The sequence below is a fragment of the Tachysurus fulvidraco genome, chromosome 16 (genome assembly GCF_022655615.1).
Source record: "Tachysurus fulvidraco isolate hzauxx_2018 chromosome 16, HZAU_PFXX_2.0, whole genome shotgun sequence".
Taxonomy (NCBI): Eukaryota; Metazoa; Chordata; class Actinopteri; order Siluriformes; family Bagridae; genus Tachysurus; species Tachysurus fulvidraco.
Genome location: NC_062533.1, coordinates 15,102,014 through 15,122,089, shown reverse-complemented (window position 1 = coordinate 15,122,089; position 20,076 = coordinate 15,102,014). Strand labels below are relative to the sequence as shown.

General features: G+C 36.8%; 4 protein-coding genes across 7 annotated transcripts; all 4 read left to right on the top strand.

Annotated features, from left to right (window-relative positions):
• Nucleotides 1–588: 588 nt before the first annotated feature.
• On the top strand, nucleotides 589–1,779 carry LOC113648294 (gap junction Cx32.2 protein-like). The gene is made up of 2 exons (XM_027155418.2): nucleotides 589–716; nucleotides 959–1,779. Exon 2 carries the CDS (start codon nucleotides 981–983, stop codon nucleotides 1,713–1,715), a length of 735 nt encoding a protein of 244 aa, XP_027011219.1. The 5' UTR covers nucleotides 589–716; nucleotides 959–980; the 3' UTR covers nucleotides 1,716–1,779.
• Nucleotides 694–4,621, top strand: LOC113648293 (gap junction Cx32.2 protein-like). Of its 2 annotated transcripts, none has more exons than XM_047801952.1 (2): nucleotides 694–716; nucleotides 3,800–4,621. In XM_047801952.1, the coding sequence occupies exon 2, from the start codon at nucleotides 3,822–3,824 to the stop codon at nucleotides 4,554–4,556; it is 735 nt and encodes a 244-aa protein (XP_047657908.1). In that variant the 5' UTR covers nucleotides 694–716; nucleotides 3,800–3,821; the 3' UTR covers nucleotides 4,557–4,621. The 2 variants fall into 2 exon arrangements, with proteins under 2 accessions (XP_047657908.1, XP_027011218.1); XM_027155417.2 differs by lacking the exon at nucleotides 694–716 and adding an exon at nucleotides 3,438–3,557.
• Nucleotides 4,622–5,439: 818 nt separating this feature from the next.
• LOC113648296 (gap junction Cx32.2 protein-like) lies at nucleotides 5,440–7,149 on the top strand. 2 transcript variants are annotated; one of them, XM_027155420.2, is made up of 2 exons: nucleotides 5,440–5,544; nucleotides 5,779–7,149. In XM_027155420.2, the coding sequence occupies exon 2, from the start codon at nucleotides 5,801–5,803 to the stop codon at nucleotides 6,524–6,526; it is 726 nt and encodes a 241-aa protein (XP_027011221.1). In that variant the 5' UTR covers nucleotides 5,440–5,544; nucleotides 5,779–5,800; the 3' UTR covers nucleotides 6,527–7,149. The 2 variants fall into 2 exon arrangements, with proteins under 2 accessions (XP_027011221.1, XP_047657907.1); XM_047801951.1 differs by having other exon boundaries at nucleotides 5,488–5,544; nucleotides 5,672–7,149.
• Nucleotides 7,150–10,864: 3,715 nt separating this feature from the next.
• Nucleotides 10,865–15,015, top strand: gja1b (gap junction protein alpha 1b). 2 transcript variants are annotated; one of them, XM_027155471.2, is made up of 2 exons: nucleotides 10,865–11,021; nucleotides 12,205–15,015. In XM_027155471.2, exon 2 carries the CDS (start codon nucleotides 12,222–12,224, stop codon nucleotides 13,362–13,364), a length of 1,143 nt encoding a protein of 380 aa, XP_027011272.1. In that variant the 5' UTR covers nucleotides 10,865–11,021; nucleotides 12,205–12,221; the 3' UTR covers nucleotides 13,365–15,015. The 2 variants fall into 2 exon arrangements, with proteins under 2 accessions (XP_027011272.1, XP_027011273.1); XM_027155472.2 differs by having other exon boundaries at nucleotides 10,885–11,021; nucleotides 12,208–15,015.
• Nucleotides 15,016–20,076: the final 5,061 nt, after the last annotated feature.

Sequence of the window (20,076 nt, the reverse complement as noted above, 5' to 3'; positions counted from 1 at the left end):
AACACAAACATAAATATATAAGAAAAATCAACATATGTATGAAAATCTAAATATAAAAGACACAATAAAGATAAATAAAAAATAAAAATTAAACATCTGTACTTTTTGGTTTTATACTTCTGTGATGATGCTTTGAGACAAAGTGAATTGTTAAATTCTATACAAATGAATTGAACTGAAAAATAAAAGCCATGCCTTATGTGTGGATCTTGTGTAATAAATTAGACAGTGTCAAGTGTTTATTGGCTTAGTTTTGGCAGTATGGGTAGAGAAGAGCACAAAGAATGTAGAACGCACATAGATTTAAAGAGAAAAAAAACGTATCGGCTGTTCAACAAATTTTAATCAAGTCCTAATTTATCAGTATATGCGATTAAATTCTGCTATTAATATTAATACTTCTTTTGAGACATCATTTTAAATCTGTTTTTATATTTTCTGCTCATTTGCTCAGGTTTACAGACATAATCATGTGAGTTCATGAAAATTTCTACAAAATTTAAAAAACAAAGTAAAAGACAGTATCTTTAAAGCATACTGCAAAGATCCAGAGAGAGAAAAGGGGAGTTATTCTAATTCTAATTCTAATTCTAATTCCTGATTTTTTCTGATGCTAAGAATGAGTGGAGAACAGAGCAGTGTAAAACAAACACTTAAAGATCACAGTAAGGAATTATCTGGACTGTTGATTTTTTATCTGCATATCGTCTATGAAAGTGAGTGACGAGAATAATATCATACACATGTTATACACCTACTACTGTAAATGTTGCCTTTATACCTAAGCAGCAGAAATCTAAATCTATACTTCTTTGTTTTTTTTTTTTATTTTTTTTTATTTTAAATTTTAGTCCCAGGCACAGAATGTCAGAACCTTACAAACAGCTGAACAATTTTTAAATGCATTAAAAACGTTGCCTATGAAGACATCTTATTCTTTGCATTTCCTTTTATTTAGGGAAGTCTGGTTACTAAAGGACATGGAAGACCGAAAATTTCTATACCTGTTACTGGACAAAGTACAGTCCAATTCTTCAGTCATCAGTAAGATCTGGATGAGAGCCTTGTTTATATTTAGGATCCTGATTCTGGCAACAGCAGCTGAAATGGTCTGGGCAGACGAGCAGCCCAGAATTGTGTGCAATACAAAACAACCTGGTTGTGATATTGCCTGTTATGACCACTTGTTCCCCATCTCTCCGATTCACTACTGGATCGTTCAGGTAATTGTCGTGTCCATGCCGACATTACTGTACATGTGCCACGTCATCCATGTTGTCCACAAAGAGAACACCCAGCGAGAGAGAATTAAAAGAAAGCATGATGGTGAAACCAAAAACAGGTCCACAAACATAGATGAGAAGAGTAAAGGGAAGATCCAGTGCAACCTGTTTGCGAGCTCCTTTACTCGTGTTGTTTTCAAGGTAGTCTTGGAGCTCGCTTTCATCACGGGTCACTACTACCTATACGGCGTTAATCTGAGACCTCAGTTTAGCTGCCATCAAAATGCATGTTCTTACATAGTGGATTGCTACATGTCACATGTAATGGAAAAGAACATCTTGAATGTCTTCATGTATGTGATAGCATGTGTGTCCCTGCTGCTCAATGTGATCGAGGTCTTTTACCTGCTGTGTGGTCAAGAGCAAGTCGAGCGTGAAGCAGGGAATGAGAAAATCGATCGAAAACATCAACAGTTTATAATGGCAGCCTAAATGTGGAGCTGAATTTCCTCCAGAGCAAAACAAGATGAATAAAAATCACATTTTTTTTCTGTCATCTTATATATTTTCATAAATTTATGGCAACACCTGTATACTGTAAGAATGTTATGCAAAATAAATGCAAAAAAAAAATGTATAAAAAAAATTAAAAATCTAATTTTAAATTTCCAATATTATATGTCACATACAAAAACATAGACAGTATGACATGTAGTGAAATGTAATATAAAATTTGTACATAAACACAAACATAAATATATAAGAAAAATCAATATATGTATGAAAATCTAAATATAAAAGACAAAATAAAGATAAATAAAAAATAAAAATTAAACATCTGTACTTTTTGGTTTTGTACTTCTGTGATGATGCTTTGAGACAAAGTGAATTGTTAAATTCTATACAAATAAATTGAATTGAACTAAAAAATAAAAGCCATGCCTTATATGTGGATCTTGTGTAATAAATTAGACAGTGTAAAGCTTTTATTTGCTTAGTTTTGGCAGTATGGGTAGAGAAGAGCACAAAGAATGTAGAACGCACATAGATTTGAAGAGAAAAAATTTGTATCGGCTGTTCAACATATTTTAATCAAGTCCTAATTTATTAGTATATCCGATTAAATTCTGCTAATTATATTAGTACTTCTCATTTGAGACATCATTTTAAATCTGTTTTTATATTTTCTGCTGATTTGCTCAGGTTTATAGACATAATCATGTGAGTTCATGAGAATTAAAAAAATGTCTACTAAATTTAAAAAAAGAAAGACAGTATTTTTAAGTTATATTGTAAAGATCCAGAGAGAGAAAAGGGGAGTTATTCTAATTCTAATTCTAATTCCTGATGTTTTCTGATTCTAAGAATGAGTGGAGAACAGAGCAGTGTAAAACAAACACTTAAAGTCAGATCACAGTAAGGAATTATTTGGACTGTGAATTTTTTTTCCCTGCATATCGTCTATATATGTATATATACAGCCATGGCCAAAAGTGTTGGCACGTCTGAAGTTTTTCCTGAAAATGAAGTATTTCTCTCAGAAAATATTGCAATTACACATGTTTTGTTATACACATGTTTATTTCCTTTGTGTGTATTAGAACAACACACAAAAAAAAAGACAGAGGAAAAAGCAAATTTGACATAATTTCACACAAAACTCCAAAAATGGACCAGACAAATTTATTGGCACCCTTAATATTTGGTTGCACACCTTTGGAAAAAATAACTGAAATCAATCGCTTATTTATATATAATTTCAAAATGGTATATTGTACTCTTTACAAGTTTTAATGTATGTTTGAAAATATACAGAGCTAAAAACATATCTTAAGTTATATTATCTAATTTAATAGTCACTTATTACACAGTCCCTGAACGAGGTCACCACAACAGACCATCCGATCCACATATTTTTATTTGACACAGGATTTAAGCCAGATGACTTTCCTGGCTCAACCCTCCCATTCTATCCAGGCTTGGGTCCAGGTAACCCCTCATTGCCTGGCTTTATCCGTTGCCTGGATGGATCAAACTCCATCATCAAGTTTGCAGATGACACTACATCACCAACAATGATGAGACTGCTGCCTACAGGGAGGAGATCCAGCACCTAACCACATGGTGCAAAAATGAAGACAGTATGTTTAAGTTATATTGCAAAGATCCGGAGAGAGAAAAGGGGAGTTATTCTAATTCTAATTCTAATTCCAGAATTTTTCTGATTCTAAGAATGAGTGGAGAACAGAGCAGTGTAAAACAAACACTTAAAGTAAGATCACAGTAAGGAATTATTTGGACTGTTGATTTTTTATCTGCATATCGTCTGTGAAGGTGAGTGACAAGAATAATATCATACGCACATTATACACCCACTACTGTAAATGTTGCCTTTATACCTAAGCAGCAGAAATCTAAATCTATACTTCTTTGTTGTTTTTTTTTTATTATTTTTATTTAAAATTTTAGTCCCAGACACAGAATGTCAGAACCTTACAACCAGCAGAACAATTTTTAAATGCATTAAAAACGTTGCCTATGAAGACATCTTATTCTTTACATTTCCTTTTATTTAGGGAAGTCTGGTTACTAAAGGACATGGAAGACCGAAAATTTCTATACCTGTTACTGGACAAGGTGCAGTCCAATTCATCAGTCATCAGTAAGATCTGGATGAGAGCCTTGTTTATATTTAGGATCCTGATTCTGGCAACAGCAGCTGAAATGGTCTGGGCAGACGAGCAGCCCAGAATTGTGTGCAATACAAAACAACCTGGTTGTGATATTGCCTGTTATGACCACTTGTTTCCCATCTCTCCGATTCGCTACTGGACCATTCAGGTAATTGTCGTGTCCATGCCGACATTACTGTACCTGTGCCACGTCATCCATGTTGTCCACAAAGAGAACACCCAGCGAGAGAGAATTAAACGAAAGCATGATGGTGAAATCAAAAACAGGTCCACAAACATAGATGAGAAGAGTAAAGGGAAAATCCAGTGCAACCTGTTTGCGAGCTCCTTTACTCGTGTTTTTTTCAAGGTAGTCTTGGAGCTCGCTTTCATCGCGGGTCATTACTACCTATACGGCGTTAATCTGAGACCTCAGTTTAGCTGCCTTCAAAATGCATGTTCTTACATAGTGGATTGCTACATGTCACATGTAATGGAAAAGAACATCTTGAATGTCTTCATGTATGTGATAGCATGTGTGTCCCTGCTGCTCAATGTGATCGAGGTCCTTTTCCTGCTGTGCGGTCAAGAGCAAGTCAAGCGTGAAGCAGGGAATGAGAAAATCGATCGAAAACATCAACAGTTTATAATGGCAGCCTAAACGTGGAGCTGAATTTCCTCCAGAGCAAAACAAGATGAATAAAAATCACATTTTTTTTTCTGTCATCTTATTATATACTTTCATAAATTTATGGCAACACCTGTATACTGTAAGAATGTTATGCAAAATAAATGCAAAAAAAATGTATAAAAAAATAAAAAATCTAATTTTAAATTTCTAATATTATTTGTCACATACAAAAACATAGACAGTATGACATGTAGTGAAATGTGATATAAAATTTGTACATAAACACAAACATAAATATATAAGAAAAATCAACATATGTATGAAAATCTAAATATAAAAGACACAATAAAGATAAATAAAAAATAAAAATTAAACATCTGTACTTTTTGGTTTTATACTTCTGTGATGATGCTTTGAGACAAAGTGAATTGTTAAATTCTATACAAATGAATTGAATTGAACTAAAAAATAAAAGCCATGCCTTATGTGTGTATCTTGTGTACTAAATTAGACAGTGTAAAGCTTTTATTGGCTTAGTTTTGGCAGTATGGGTAGAGAAGAGCACAAAGAATGTAGAACGCACATAGATTTGAAGAGAAAAAAATTTGTATCGGCTGTTCAACAAATTTTAATCAAGTCCTAATTTATTAGTATATCTGATTAAATTCTGCTATTAATATTAATACTTCTTCTTTTGAGACATCATTTTAAATCTGTTTTTATATTTTCTGCTCATTTGCTCAGATTTATAGACATAATCATGTGAGTTCATGAGAATTATAAAAATGTCTACTAAATTTAAAAAATAAAGAGTATGTTTAAGGTATATTGCAAAGATCCAGAGAGAGAAAAGGGGAGTTATTCTAATTCTAATTCTAATTCTAATTCCTGATGTTTTCTGATTCTAAGAATGAGTGGAGAACAGAGCAGTGTAATACAAACACTTAAAGTCAGATCACAGTAAGTAATTATCTGGACTGTGGATTTTTTCTCTGTTCTCTGCATATCGTTTATGAAAGTGAGTGATGAGAATAATATCATACACACGTTATACATCTACTCCTGAAAATGTTGCCTTTATACCTAAGCAGCAGAAATTTACATCTATACGTCTTTTTTTCTTTCTTTTTTTTCCCAACTTTTAGTCCCAGGCACAGAATGCTAGAACCTTACAAACAGCTGAACAAATTTTAAATGCATTAAAAACGTTGCCTATGAAGACATCTTATTCTTTACATATCCTTTTATTTAGGGAAGTCTGGTTACTAAAGGACATGGAAAACCGGACATTTCTATACCTGTTACTGGACAAGGTGCAGTCCAATTCTTCAGTCATCAGTAAGATCTGGATGAGAGCCTTGTTTATATTTAGGATCCTGATTCTGGCAACAGCAGCTGAAATGGTCTGGGCAGACGAGCAGCCCAGAATTGTGTGCAATACACAACAACCTGGTTGTGATATTGCCTGTTATAACTACTTCATCCCCATCTCTCCGATTCGCTACTGGATCATTCAGGTAATTGTCGTGTCCATGCCGACATTACTGTACCTGTGCCACGTCATCCATGTTGTCCACAAAGAGAACACCCAGCGAGAGAGAATTAAACAAAAGCATGATGGTGAAACCAAAGACAGTTCCACATACATACCTAAGAACGGTCAAGGGAATATCCAGTACAACCTGTTTGCGAGCTCCTTTACTCGTGTTTTTTTCAAGATCGTCTTAGAGCTCGCTTTCATCACGGGTCATTACTACCTATACGGCTTGTTCATGAGGCCTCAGTTTAGCTGCCGTCAAAATCCATGTGTTTTCATAGTGGATTGCTTCATGTCACGTGTAACGGAAAAGAACATCTTCAATATCTTCATGTTAGTGATAGCATGTGTGTCCCTGCTGCTCAGTGTGATCGAGGTCTTTTACCTGCTCTGCAGTGACACGCACTCTTTTTCTGGAAAGCGGGGAATGAGAACATCTACCGAAAATATCAACAGTTTATAATGGCAGCCTATAAACTGGAGCATCTTAGATCTGAATTTCCTCCAGAGCAAAACAAAATGAATTAAAATCACAGGTTTTTTTTTGTCATGTTATTAAATACTTTCATGAATTTATGGCAACACCTGTATACTGTAAGAATGTTATGCAAAATATATATATAATTTTAAATTTCTAATATTATTTGTCACATATATGAACATAGACAGTATGACATGTAGTGAAATGTAATATAAAATTTGTAAGTAAACACAAACATAAATATATAAGAAAAATCAACATAGATCTGTAAATCTAAATATAAAAGACACAATAAAGATAAATAAAAAAATAAAAATTAAACATATCTGTACTTTCTATTATTGGCACCCCTCAAATTTTTCCTGAAAATGAAGTATTTCTCATAGAAAATATTGCAATTACACGTTTTGCTATACACATGTTTATTTCCATTGTGTGTATTAGAGCAACACGCACACATTCAAAAAACACGATATATGGTATATGGTATATACAGGAATATGATAACAGGTTTTGTTTATTTAAATCTTTTTGCCTGACCCAAAAATTTTTTTTTGCAGTTTGGTTTATTTATCAGTTGCAATAAATCTCGTTAGCACTTGCAACCTTCTCTGCTGCCTGTCATGTGGATTAGATTTAAATTGCTATATTTATTTAAAAACATATCTAATCCATAATCTATGCAATTCATCTCAATGGAATTAATGAAATTCATTTAAAAAAAATTAAGTTATTTAAAAAATTTAATATTTCATGATATTGTCATGAAGATGAAAGAAGATCTTCTAGAAGAAATAAGAATATTATTTTCATTCTTTCTCCATAAATCTCAGCCAGTAATACATTCATTCATTCATTCATTCATTCATTCATTCATTCATTCATTCATTCATTTTCTACCGCTTCCTCGGTGCATACCTCGGTGCATCTCTGGAAAATAGTCCGTAGTGTGTGAGTGTGTAAGTGAATGAGAGTGTGTGTGTGTGTGCCCTGCGATTGGTTGGCACTCCGTCTAGGGTGTATCCTGCCTTGATGCCCGATGATGCCTGAGATAGGCACAGGCCAGTAATATATGTTAAAGATAATTTGTCACCTCACCTGATTCTGTTAGACTATCAAATCAGGAGACTTCAAATGGCTAAAATTATTTAAAGTTATTATAGAACCTTTTATTTTGTCACATATACATTACAGCACAGTGAAATTCTTTCTTCTGATATTCCAACTTTGCAGGATGGTTTCAGAGCACAGGGTCAGCTATGATAAAGCACCTCTGGAGCAGAGAGGGTTAAGGGCCTTGCTCAAGGGCCCAACAGTGGCAGCTTGGTAGTGCTGGAGCTTGAACCCTGATCCTCAACCCAGAGCCTTAAATGCTTGAGCCAGCACTGCTCTAATTATGCTCATACGTTAATAGGTTCATTTGACAATAAAGGAACACAAACACTGAAGAATCCTTACTTGCCCCAAACAGCCAACTCAGCATCAGTTGCTGAAGAAATAGAATACATAATGGTAATTCCTGGGGTGGATGAAGCTTAAGATACTTAATGAGATCAGGATGTGGTGAAGGATGAAAAGCTTTTTACTAATGAGACAAGCCTGACCTCTGGAGGCCAGCATGGACAATTGCAGACTGGAAGTATTCAAATCAATTCAAGTTTATTTGTATAGCGCTTTTTACAATGGGCTTTGTCTCAAAGCAGCTGTACAGAACATAAACATAGAACAGAAGTTAAACATAAAGAGAAATATGGAGAATTAATATAGTAAAAATTCAAGATATATATAGTTCACACAGTGTATGTATGTATGTATGTATGTATGTATGTATGTATGTATGTATGTATGTATGTATGTATGTATGTATGTATGTGTGTGTGTATGTATGTATGTATGTATGTATGTATGTATGTATGTATGTATGTATGTATGTATGTATGTATGTATGTGTGTGTGTGTGTATGTATGTATGTATGTATGTATGTATGTATGTATGTATGTATGTATGTATGTATGTATACAGTATGTATTTATCCCCAATGAGCAAGTCTGAGGTGACTCAGGCAGCAGTGGCAAGGAAAAACTTATATAAGTACTAGCTAAGATTGTTTGTGGAACTTAATGGATCAAGACTAATCAATACCTCATATATTATCTAAATATGCAAATTGTCTTCCACCCTACAAGATAATTAATTAAATAAATTTTGACTGTTTAATCAAGTCAAGTACTGGGTTGTAAAGTAAAAATTATTTAAACTGATGGAAAGTGTTCAACATGTTGCCTGTATTAGCATGATTTTTGTACATTTTGAAAACAGTTCAGTTTGATTTCATCCAATTCAAATTAAATACTTAGTTTTTTTAGTTGAAAAGTAGAAAGTAAGTATACACAACAAACCCTTGAAAATTGGGAATAAAATTAAACTTGGTGATATTCGGCTACTAGACATAATGAATCTTAACCATTTTTAATTATTTAAGTCAGACAAGACAGCGCAGGACAAAAGACTTTACAAGACAATACAAAAAAGACTATACACAAAAGACAAGGTAAATACTGTATGTTCAAACAATATTGCGTGTGCAGAAATACTAGAATGAACACAGTGTTATAGCAGCAGGTCCCTGAGATATTGTAAAATAAGAGCATCCATTTACTCATTACATCATGTTCAGGTTGCTATGTAGACATTTTTCAAACTAGTCCTGCAAATAGCTTTCATCACTGATCAGTATTATTTGTATGGCTTGTAAAAATACCCAAATAAAAGTCCCAATGTGAAAAGTATGGACTTTTCTGCTGTTTGGTAAGAACATGGCCAAAATATGTGCTACCCAACAACAGATTAGGTGCCATTACAAGCATTACAAGCATTAGGTTCAATTGGTTCAAAAAAATGAACCAATTTGGATAAATCCGGAAACTCAATGTGTTGATTTGGTTTGTTTAACCCAATTTGTCAATAAAAATGACCATGTTGCTAGGTTTTAGTCATCGAGTTTCATTGTTTTGGCAGCAGAAATAAAGCATGAAGGAGCTTTTTTTCTTCTAAAAAACACAAAAAAAAAAAGATTACGTGAAAGCTTGACTGAAACAAAAAACTTAGTATTATCTTAATCATTATTTATGAATATCAGCAGTCTGAGATATAGTGATTAGCTGAATTACTACCTAAGCAAATATTTACACTATCTATTCTTTTTTTAATTGTGATAATTACTATCAAAACCTAACTCAGTCATGTACTGCAAACTATCATACTAATTAACTACTTCTTCTATTATTATAAGTTATTGATTACACAATGTATAGAGAAATCAAATTATCAATAATTTCAATGTAATTAAAAGTTAAAAGTAAACTTTTCAGTGTTTCCTTTTGGCAGCTGATGTATTTTTATCTTAATTTTTTTTTCTTGAATGATTTAAAAAAAAAAAAAGCTTAATAAACAGGCTCTCGTCGTCCATTTTTATTAGTAACGCTTGCACATTACTGCAATTACCTAACGAACAAGTCAATTGTCAGAAGATCAACGCATAACATCATGCAAAATACAGGTCCAGAGCTTCTAAAGCATAAGGATTAAGAAAAGTGTATGATTGTGCTGCTGCCGCATAAATGAACACGCACGCAGGAGTTCCTAATAAAGTGGCCGGTGAGTGTATGCTCATAGTAATAATGATGTTGTACACCAGATGGCGCAGTAAACAAGTTATATTGACTCTGCATTTACTGGTTTTAGGCAATCTGGGGAGATTTTCTGTATTTATGTAAATATATCATTTCTATATGGTGTTTATGTGCAGCAACATGCTTTAAACATACAACAGACTCTACCTGACAAAGAGATTTGACTTGCAAATCAAATGTGATTTAAATTACTGTTTCAAAAAAGTTTATATTGCATTTCAGTTTTGCCCTAAATAAACCCAAATACCCTATGTGAGGATATGAGTCAATATCTCAGATAGGAGTGCTGGGGATTTACTGGGTTAGTTTGGCAGGATAAGTAAAGAAAAGTATCTGTAAATTGATAAGAATGCACGAAGAGTCAAAAAAAAAACGTAAGAAGGTTAGAAGAGCCAAAAAATGATGACGCAGGAATCATGTGATTTCGCGTGCCGGCTTTTAAAGTCTTACAAGTAATCAGCCGCACAGTTCGGGGTTGCCAGATTGGCAGACTTTTGAATAATAATAAAAAAAAAGTTAAATAACCCTAACAACTGGATCTAAAAATGTTTAAGATGAAATGATGTGAAGATGCTAAAGGACCTCCCCCAAGAGAGTGAAAAAAAAAAAAAAACTATCCGGTAAAGTTCTCAATCTGGCAACCGGCATCTCTTATAAGCGAGGAAAGTTTGACAAGTGAGTTCAGTTTCTCTGAAGTCCAACCGAGTCGGAGTTTAGGAAGTTGCCGGAGAAAGTCCTTCAGGGCTCGGCTCTCCTTTCCTCTTACTCCTCGCTGTCCATTCAGGTACGTGATTAATGGTACACTTTTATCCACTTTTACCTACTTTATACTTCTTCTTCTTCTTTTTTTTTAGTCTTATTCCATATCTTCAGACTTCTGCTTAGACTTTTGGAGACCTTTGGAGGAATCTTTATAATGTGTGTAAGCTGATGGATAAAGTCACAATGTACTTTCTTACAGGTTACCAGATTTCCACTAGAATAAAGGGATTGTCAGGAATATGTGTATATAATATTCTTTTGGCAACTCATTTATAATATAATAATAATAATTAAAAATAATACTAAAAAAATCCAAAATGATTCATAAACATGACTCATAAGAAATGTTTACACATAATGTAAATTTGCTTTTCCTGCAAACTAACCAGACTGTGTCCATGTGTCTAATAAAGAATTATAGCTGTTGTCTCATGCTTTCACATTGCTGCCATTGCTTAAATGTCCTGTAGACTATATAGTCGCTATTTGTTCTATTTGTCCTTAAGGCATTCCTCGTGTTTCTTGGTTTAGATGTCGAGCGTTCAGCTACTCCACGCAGGCTGAAGCGGTACTTTGATCCCAAACTGCTGAGGCTCAGAGTTTGCTAAATGGTTTCTCTGCTGGAGTTTTGTCTGTGTTTTGTGTCTAGATGAGAGAGCGCCATTTGGGCCTTATAGGCACCGGCTGCTGACAATTTACTAAGAACATCACAAAACATCTGTTCTTTTAGAAAAAAAGAGAGCAAGAGAGAGAAAAAAAAATCACTTGTTGAAGAAATATATTTGTTGCTTAGGATGTATGGCGCTAATCGATCACACGTGTTTTTGTTAAACCTATGGGACGCATTATCAAACACTTGTGCACTCCACAGTAGCATAGTCATATATCACTGTGTGAGACTGGGGTAGGATACAGTCATTTCTTTCATTCTGTCTTTTTTTTTAGGCTTCAGTTAGTTTGAATTAGTTTGTTTTATTTATAGAGTGCAAGGAAAGGCTTTTCATGGCAACTATAATGATTTAAAATGATGATACAAAAAATCAGTAGATCTCTGTGCTGTCCCAAATATACCTAGACACATCAATGCACACATGTGCTCGACGTTTTCAAGGTTTTAAAGAAGAGATATTTAAATATCATCTGCTAATGTTTTGGTGGCATCTAGCATGGAAATGTTATAACAATCTTAACATTTTTCTTTGTAGCAGAAACACGCCCCAAGATGGGTGACTGGAGTGCTTTGGGCCGGCTCCTGGACAAGGTGCAGGCATATTCGACAGCCGGAGGCAAGGTCTGGCTCTCCGTCCTCTTCATCTTTCGCATTTTGGTGTTAGGCACAGCCGTGGAGTCGGCGTGGGGCGACGAGCAATCTGCATTCAAGTGTAACACGCAGCAACCAGGTTGTGAGAATGTGTGCTATGACAAGTCTTTCCCTATTTCACATGTCCGCTTCTGGGTGCTTCAGATCATCTTTGTGTCAACGCCAACGCTCCTGTACCTGGCGCACATCTTCTACCTGATGCGCAAAGAGCAGAAGCTGAACCGGCAGGAGGAGGAACTGCGCACTGTCCAGAATGATGGCGCTGATGTGGACGGGCCTCTTAAACGCATTGAGCTGAAGAAGTTTAAGCATGGTCTGGAGGAACATGGCAAGGTGAAGATGAAGGGTGCCCTGTTGCGCACCTACGTCGTTAGCATCCTCTTCAAGTCTTTTTTCGAAGTTGGTTTCTTGCTCATTCAGTGGTACATCTACGGCTTCAGTTTGGCTGCTGTGTACACCTGCGAGCGCTCTCCATGCCCCCATCGTGTCGATTGCTTCTTGTCGCGTCCCACCGAGAAGACAGTGTTCATCATCTTCATGTTGGTGGTGTCGCTTGTCTCTCTGGTGCTCAATGGCGTTGAGCTCTTCTATGTTTTCTTCAAGCGTATCAAGGACCGGGTCAAGGGAAAGCAGGGTCAGTTTCAGTCCAATACCTTACCCCACCCTCCCAAGGACTTGCCAGGCAGCAAGTATGCCTACTACAATGGATGCTCATCACCCACAGCACCACTGTCGCCGATGTCGCCTCCAGGCTACAAGCTAGCCACAGGCGAGAGGACCAACTCTTGCCGCAACTACAACAAACAGGCAAGCGAACAAAACTGGGCTAACTACAGCACCGAGCGTCAGCGCTTGGGCCACAATGGCAGTACCATCTCCAATTCTCATGCGCATGCCTTCGACTACCCCGATGATGGTCACGAGCACAAGAGGGCGCCGTTGGGCGGTGAGCTGCAGCCTTTGGCGCTCACCGAAGCGAGGCCGGTCAGCCGTGCAAGCAGCCACGTGAGCAGCCGAGCCAGGCCTGACGACCTGGATGTCTAAAAGCTGCTCTAACCCATGCCATGCTTGTGTTGTGCCAGTCTGTTAATGAAATGGACAAAAGGTGCAGGGACAGAGAGAAAAATATCGTCTCCTGCACCCGTGGAAAGGACACTCTCCAGTGTCCTGTCCTCGCTTTAGACTCTAGATGCAGAGATGTAAAAATTACTCACACTGCTGGAGGTACCATGTGTTAATTAACGTCAATGTCGAAGACTTGCGGCGCTAACATGCCTTTAACAGCTGTATGGTGACAGGGATGAGAGGCTAATGAGCATATTCCATTCACTTCCTGTAAGTCCCCTATTTCCCCCGGATGAGTATATCTTGTCATGCCTGTCAATTGTTTCGTTCTTTCGGCCTGCAGGCAAATTTCATTTCTAAAAAAAATACCATAACTCCCTCGTTTAACAACATTCCCTATATCTTCCTCATCTCTATGACCTCGACACTGTCTAGTCAAAAGGGGTTGTGTGTAGGTTCCTAGTGCTGACGTTCATGAATTTATATTTATTTATTCATAAAGGGTACAGGACATCCACCACTCAGTGACTGACTACTACTCAAGGTCATATCAATCTGAATAATACTTCACACAAAAGTAAGAGCAATAACAAATCACTAGAGCCAACTGCATATTTATTGATAATAATCCAAATTTTGGCAATACATTTATTAACAAAAGGTTGATTTTATTAATCGTAGCGGACTGTTATTTTCCTGATAAACTTTGAATATATGTGGTGTTAGTTTTGATTATTTTGGTTTTTGTTCTAATGGTGTGGGGCTGAAAATATATATATATTTTTTTCCTTTTTATTTTAATTTTTTTTTTTTAAATTGCATTCTGGAAAAAAAACAACTTTGAGAGTAAGGCTTTAAATGATTTCCATTTTCTTTTCTTTTTTTTTTTTTTAAATATGCCACTTTTCCTTATTTGTCTTGTTGAATGGAAAAGTTCTTTGTGCTCTACCCATGTAGTGAGTGGTTTTTATTTTGTTTGTTTGTTTTAAATCAGTGTAATCGTGCTGCTTGAGAGATAGCGTTTTAGTACTGTAAATCAAGCTAACTGTCACAAATGTGAGTTTTTAGAAGACTGCTTGTTAGAGCTGGACTAATATTTAGTCATTTAAATGAATAAATGCAAAATGTATGCCAATGTAGCTCCACAATTACCAAACACTAGTAGACTAAATTTAAGGTTTTGATTCGCAAACTTTACACCACAGCATATCGGTACTCGAAGCATGGAGGTTCTTGGATATTTTTTTTTCAGCTACAACGGTGTTTGCACTGAGACTTTGGCAAAGATGTTGTATGATGCAGAAGTGGCAACATGTTCTCTCTGTTATGCATGTGACTAATTTATTTGACCACACACCAGGCCAACAATCATGATATTAACAGATAAATAACAGATTTCACGTGAAACCCTTTGTATGTGTTTGGACCTTGAAGGCCCAGAACCAAGATGTTTCATATCCACTGAAGGAAAAGAATACAGTTTTATGTTTGATGAAGAGCGTTGAGAAAATGTCCTTCCTTACGAATCCACTGTTGTACAGTGTGCAAATGCATGATAACAAAAAGAAGTCATTAATCAAATCTGTGAAAAAAATGGCTATTTTAACCAATAAAGATTTTCTTTGTTATATTCCACGTGTTTATGTTTTTATGAGATGTTCATATATGCACTGAGTCAAATCTCATCCACGTTAATGATGACATGATTTTTTTTTTCAAGCTCCCTTTTTTAAACATTTAAAATGTACTTTGTTGGGGTGCTGTGAGTATTTTTATTTATTTTTTTGTATTTATTTACAAGCTGTTAAACACATATAATCTGAAAATGACACAATGCACAACAATTTGTCTGGAGCCAGTATCAAATAAGGCCTGGTACAGGCATTTTGCTTGAAAGAATTAGCTTTACACAAAACCACGCACATAAACTGAGGCAATAAGGCTAAGCCGGCGTCATGGCCAAAATCCCATGCCAAGACTTACTTACAAACTGAAAAAGACTGATACGCTTTTACATGTATGTCTTAAAATGCCTCTGAAACTTTTAAATTTTCATCATATAAAAAGATCCAGTGCTTTTTTTTCCTTATCCAAGTTTCGTATTTAACCTTTCCACAAAGCTAAATAAAACCACATGTCTGGGCCGAGCCTGTGGACCACATGTGGCTAGAGCAGAGAGTGCAGGGGGAAAAAAGCATGAGGCTTTGATCTAGTGCTAATTAATCCAGATCTTTTATACACGGATGGCTTTTTTTTTTTTTTTTTTTAATATCAGCTTTATCACCCAGTGTTATATTATAAATGGGAGACTCCCTGAGAATGACTTCCTTGAAAATGTTTGTATTGTTCAGGTTATTGATGAGATTAATTAGTGCACAAATTGAAATTGGTACAAGAAAGACTGAACGTTGTGAGAAAACCTCTTTCCGTATCATAAATCTGCATTATCTTTTCTAGGCTAATGGTTTTGGTAATGTTTCATGATGCAATGCTACTTCAGTAAGGAGAAGTTAACAAACGTAAGACATCTAAGAGGTGCACAAGCATGTCTGAGATACTGTAGTGCTTCGTGGCTCACACATGTTTCTCTTGTCTATTTTTGGACAATGAGGATTCAACCGAGGACAGTTTTAAATGCACATAAAGCTTTTGCTTCTCTCCACAGCCTCCTGGAAACCTCAGCTTCAGAGTTACATTTCCTTTGCCTGAGCAGCCACCCAGACCACAACTCCAGGGTGGTTCTGGGAATCCGTGTTAAAGCTGCTAACTTTGCCTAAAAATGGCAAATCAACTCATTGTTATGACGTTGCCCCCATGTCTTATAAAAACATATGCCACGCTGCTCTCGTAATATTTTCTATTGGACAGCAGTCTGGCTCGGCAGCAAATCCGACCTTCTTATTTGTGTCTAAAAGCCCTCTTACTGATTCCCAGCTGTGTTGCGTTCGCAACATGAAACAACTCTTTTCCATCTTTATGAAAAACACAAACACAAACACATGAAGGGTTTCAGGGCATTTATTCAGCCAACAAAGCTATGATTCCCAAAGGTTAAGTAAGGTAACGTTTGGACCACGAGGTCAATCCTAACTCCGTCAACTCCATACATCTTTTCGAAATGAGCCAATGCTACGTTGTTTTCCCCCATCTAAAGATATCTCACATACATTAAGCAGAAACTATATCATGTGTTTAAGGAGATTGTCACTCAGTAAGAGCGCTGGACCACTTCCCATCACACACAGGGTGTGAAAAGCTCAGATGTTCTCAGTCTTCTCAGCAAACGGGCCTGTGCTCTCAGCTTGGCCGTTCTGCACGAGTATATCATGCACAGTTATGTTTCCTGCACACTCTTTGCTGTTTACTTAAGCATAAGTGAATCAAAACAGTAGGATGCTTCCAATTCTTCAACTGGGAGAGCGGTGGATATCGAATGGTTCTTGGCTTTGGTTGTGGTTTAGAATTGGATTCACTGCCTGTCCCATTTCGCTCTTAAAATATCCACCACTGGCCCGTGTGTAGTCGCTGGAACTCGGCATACAGGCTGTGGTTTTATTAAACATGGATGAGCTGCTACCAAACATGAACTGGAGAATATGAGTCAGAGCACCTTTATGTCTCTTCTTCTTCTTCTTCTGTTGCTGCTGCTGTCGCTTCGTCATCTTAATCGTTTCTTTTTATTACATCTCTATTTCTATTACTTTGTCAGGTTCATCTTCTTTCATTTGCTTATTTTTTCACCCCATTTTGTTTTAATTGGCTCATCAGTTTATTCCAACTAACTACCTCCCTTCTATTACGCAAGAGTGACAAACCAGGAAGTGTGAAACCTCACGACTACACGTCATCGAGCACATCATCATGATTGACATGGGATATATTAACGGCACTCCCAGTTCTGCAATCAAAATCAAGCTTGTGATCTCCCAGGGGTATAGTGAACACTTTTGTCTTGGACTATTCCATCCACCATGTATTCCAACCTTGTTGCCAGTGCTCCCAGGATTCCTCTTTCCGATGCCAACATCCTGGTGGTTGACTGTTGATGCAGAACGACCTCTGACATTCTCAACTTGATATTCTGCCATTTCCTTCTTTGGAAAACAACACAAAAAATACTCAAATATGCCGTTTCATTCATTCCACTCAAAGCACATGGTATGCCACGGTTTGCTAGGCAAACGATATCTGAGGCAATTTCGAAACCACAATTTTTCTAGCATTTGATGCTTTTAATGCATGCAAATTAAACTTTCTTAGAATAGATTTACAGGAAACAAATTTTCTTATCAGCTTGGGCGTTCCCTTTCCTTCAGCTTTTTTCAAACTTGCATAAGCCTGCACACTCAATTTCATATTTGTATGCGCTTTCATTTCAGGGTGCACGAACTGCTGATTGTTAAAAGCTGTCTCTGAGATATTTGAAGGTTTGGAAAAGCAGATTGAGGCAAGGCACGGCTCGTGGGATGTGTGGATTCGATCGGCTCTTTCCAGCTTTACATGTGTTTCATAAAAGCATGCAGAGCATCAGCACATGCTCAACAGACAAAGCAATACGGAACAAGCAGGCAAAGGAAAACGGACTGTGACATAGAATATAAGAAAACAGTGTCTCTAGTGGTATTTAGTGGAAGTGGTGGAGCGTCTCGCACCGGGCTCAAGTTGAAGGAGAGGGCAGCTAAAAAAGTGCCCGGCAGCACTAAAGAGACAAGAGCCACATCGATAAAAACAACAACAGAACACAGCATAGTAGAAGAGCACATGTGGAACATAATGCGGCATGTAAAACCCTGTTCACGAGCACCATGAATCAGTCCCACTCTGGCTGTTTCCACTCTCTTTCTCCTCTTTCTGTCTGTCTCTCTGTCAGTGTGCATGCACTCTCTCTGGCTGAGCAGGATGTCAGCCATGTGGGACAGATTAGCGTTAGGTCCCGCCACTGTCCTTTCAACTCATACGCTTGGGCGCTGCATCTTTTCTGTCAACAGTCATACTCCAGCTCCGCTTGAGACAGTTAAGATTTTAATGAGCAAGACGTGAGACCACTAAAACATTGATGCTCTCAGGTAGCTGCAACTATGAGCTTCATCACCGGTTAACTGAGAGGTCAAGAGACAGAAAGCATGCAGCGTACGGCCAAAGACAATAGAAGGCTGAGCTGGCATAAACAAGATATTTCCATAGTCACCCCTTTCGTGCAGTTCTGCGGATTTTCCTGACACTTCCACACCGGCATTCACTTACTGTGAACATACAAAACATAGACCATGGTCATTATTCTAAATTTAGCCAGATGGGCCCCAGTTTTCCACTGAAAGATCCAAATCGTGAAAATAAAGCCAAGAATATTCGAAGTATGGAGGGGAAAAAAGTAGTATTTCACTCACATAACCAATATCTATGCAAAGAATGCCTCAGATTTAATCAGTTTCAGTGAGGCTGTTTTGGCAATATGTATTTGCCACAGCCGTAATTTTAGTGCGAGAGGTCTGTAACTGGTTGCAGAGAAGGAACACAGGATAATGTCCTAGAGCAACATCTGAGAAACTGGAGAAGGGCCTTTATGGAGTGACTGGGTCAGGCCATAGACTGCTCTGTACTCAAGGCATAATCAGCTTTAAACCACTTTGAGTTTGCTTTTGAAGCACTATGTACACATTTGTATTAGTTTCACAGGTTAAAAGAAAAAGAAAAAGGTCCTTTTATATACTGTGTGTTGATCACATCTTTATCCAGTGTTTATTGGGATTTGCTAGTTCAGTCCTTACGATGTTGAACTGCTGATTGAAATGTTGTGAATTTAAATTTCAGGGCAACCAAGCTGCCACAACCCCGAGACACTTCAACTCTGAACTGCTCGGTTGTACGTATGAAATGAAATGCTCTGGATAAAAATGTGGTAAATGTTTATGATTATGGCTCTGGAAGTTTGTAGTAAACATTCTTTAATAACCATTTTCCAATATCTCACCCATTTACCCATTTAGTGCTTCATAAAATCTGGTAATTTAATTGCTTCGTGGTAGACCGTCTTAACTTCCTGTTTATTTTAGGAAATATTGGCTAATTTGTCTTTGTTAGATTTCCACTAGTTTCTAGTTAATAGTCTTCACAGGGTCTGGACCCCACAGCAGCTTGTATTGTCCAAGGAGTTTCCAAGAGGGCATCTGACTGGCATTTATATCAACCAATCACAGTCCGTTTTGTCATGTTTATGAGCATGAAAATGTTCCTACATCTTTGGGAAATTCTGTAGAATCCAACCAAACAGATGACAACTTTGAAACTCCTGAAGACATTGCATCAGACATTAGGCCGGTGGGCATGTGGGCAGGACACCAGGGTTCCACTAGCAAACCCATAAATTAAACCTCAAACCTTTGAGCTCCTAAACTATTTTGACTTTACACAAAAACATTTGGATTTTATCGTCTATACTGTGCTCAGGGTAAGTTCTAACAAAAGCTCTGTTCAACGAGTGTCAGTTTTTTAACAGCTAAAACATTCTATTCCATTAGGTTTAAATATCAGTGCTGTCTTTTGCACCCACTCTGTATGCTGACATCATTATTCCACTTTTTAAAGATATAGAAAGGTTGTGATTTCCAAGGTAAGCCGTGTAGTTAAAAATAAATGAAAGAATGAACTGTGACTGATGCTTTCCTTAAACTTGTCATGTTTTACCCCAAAG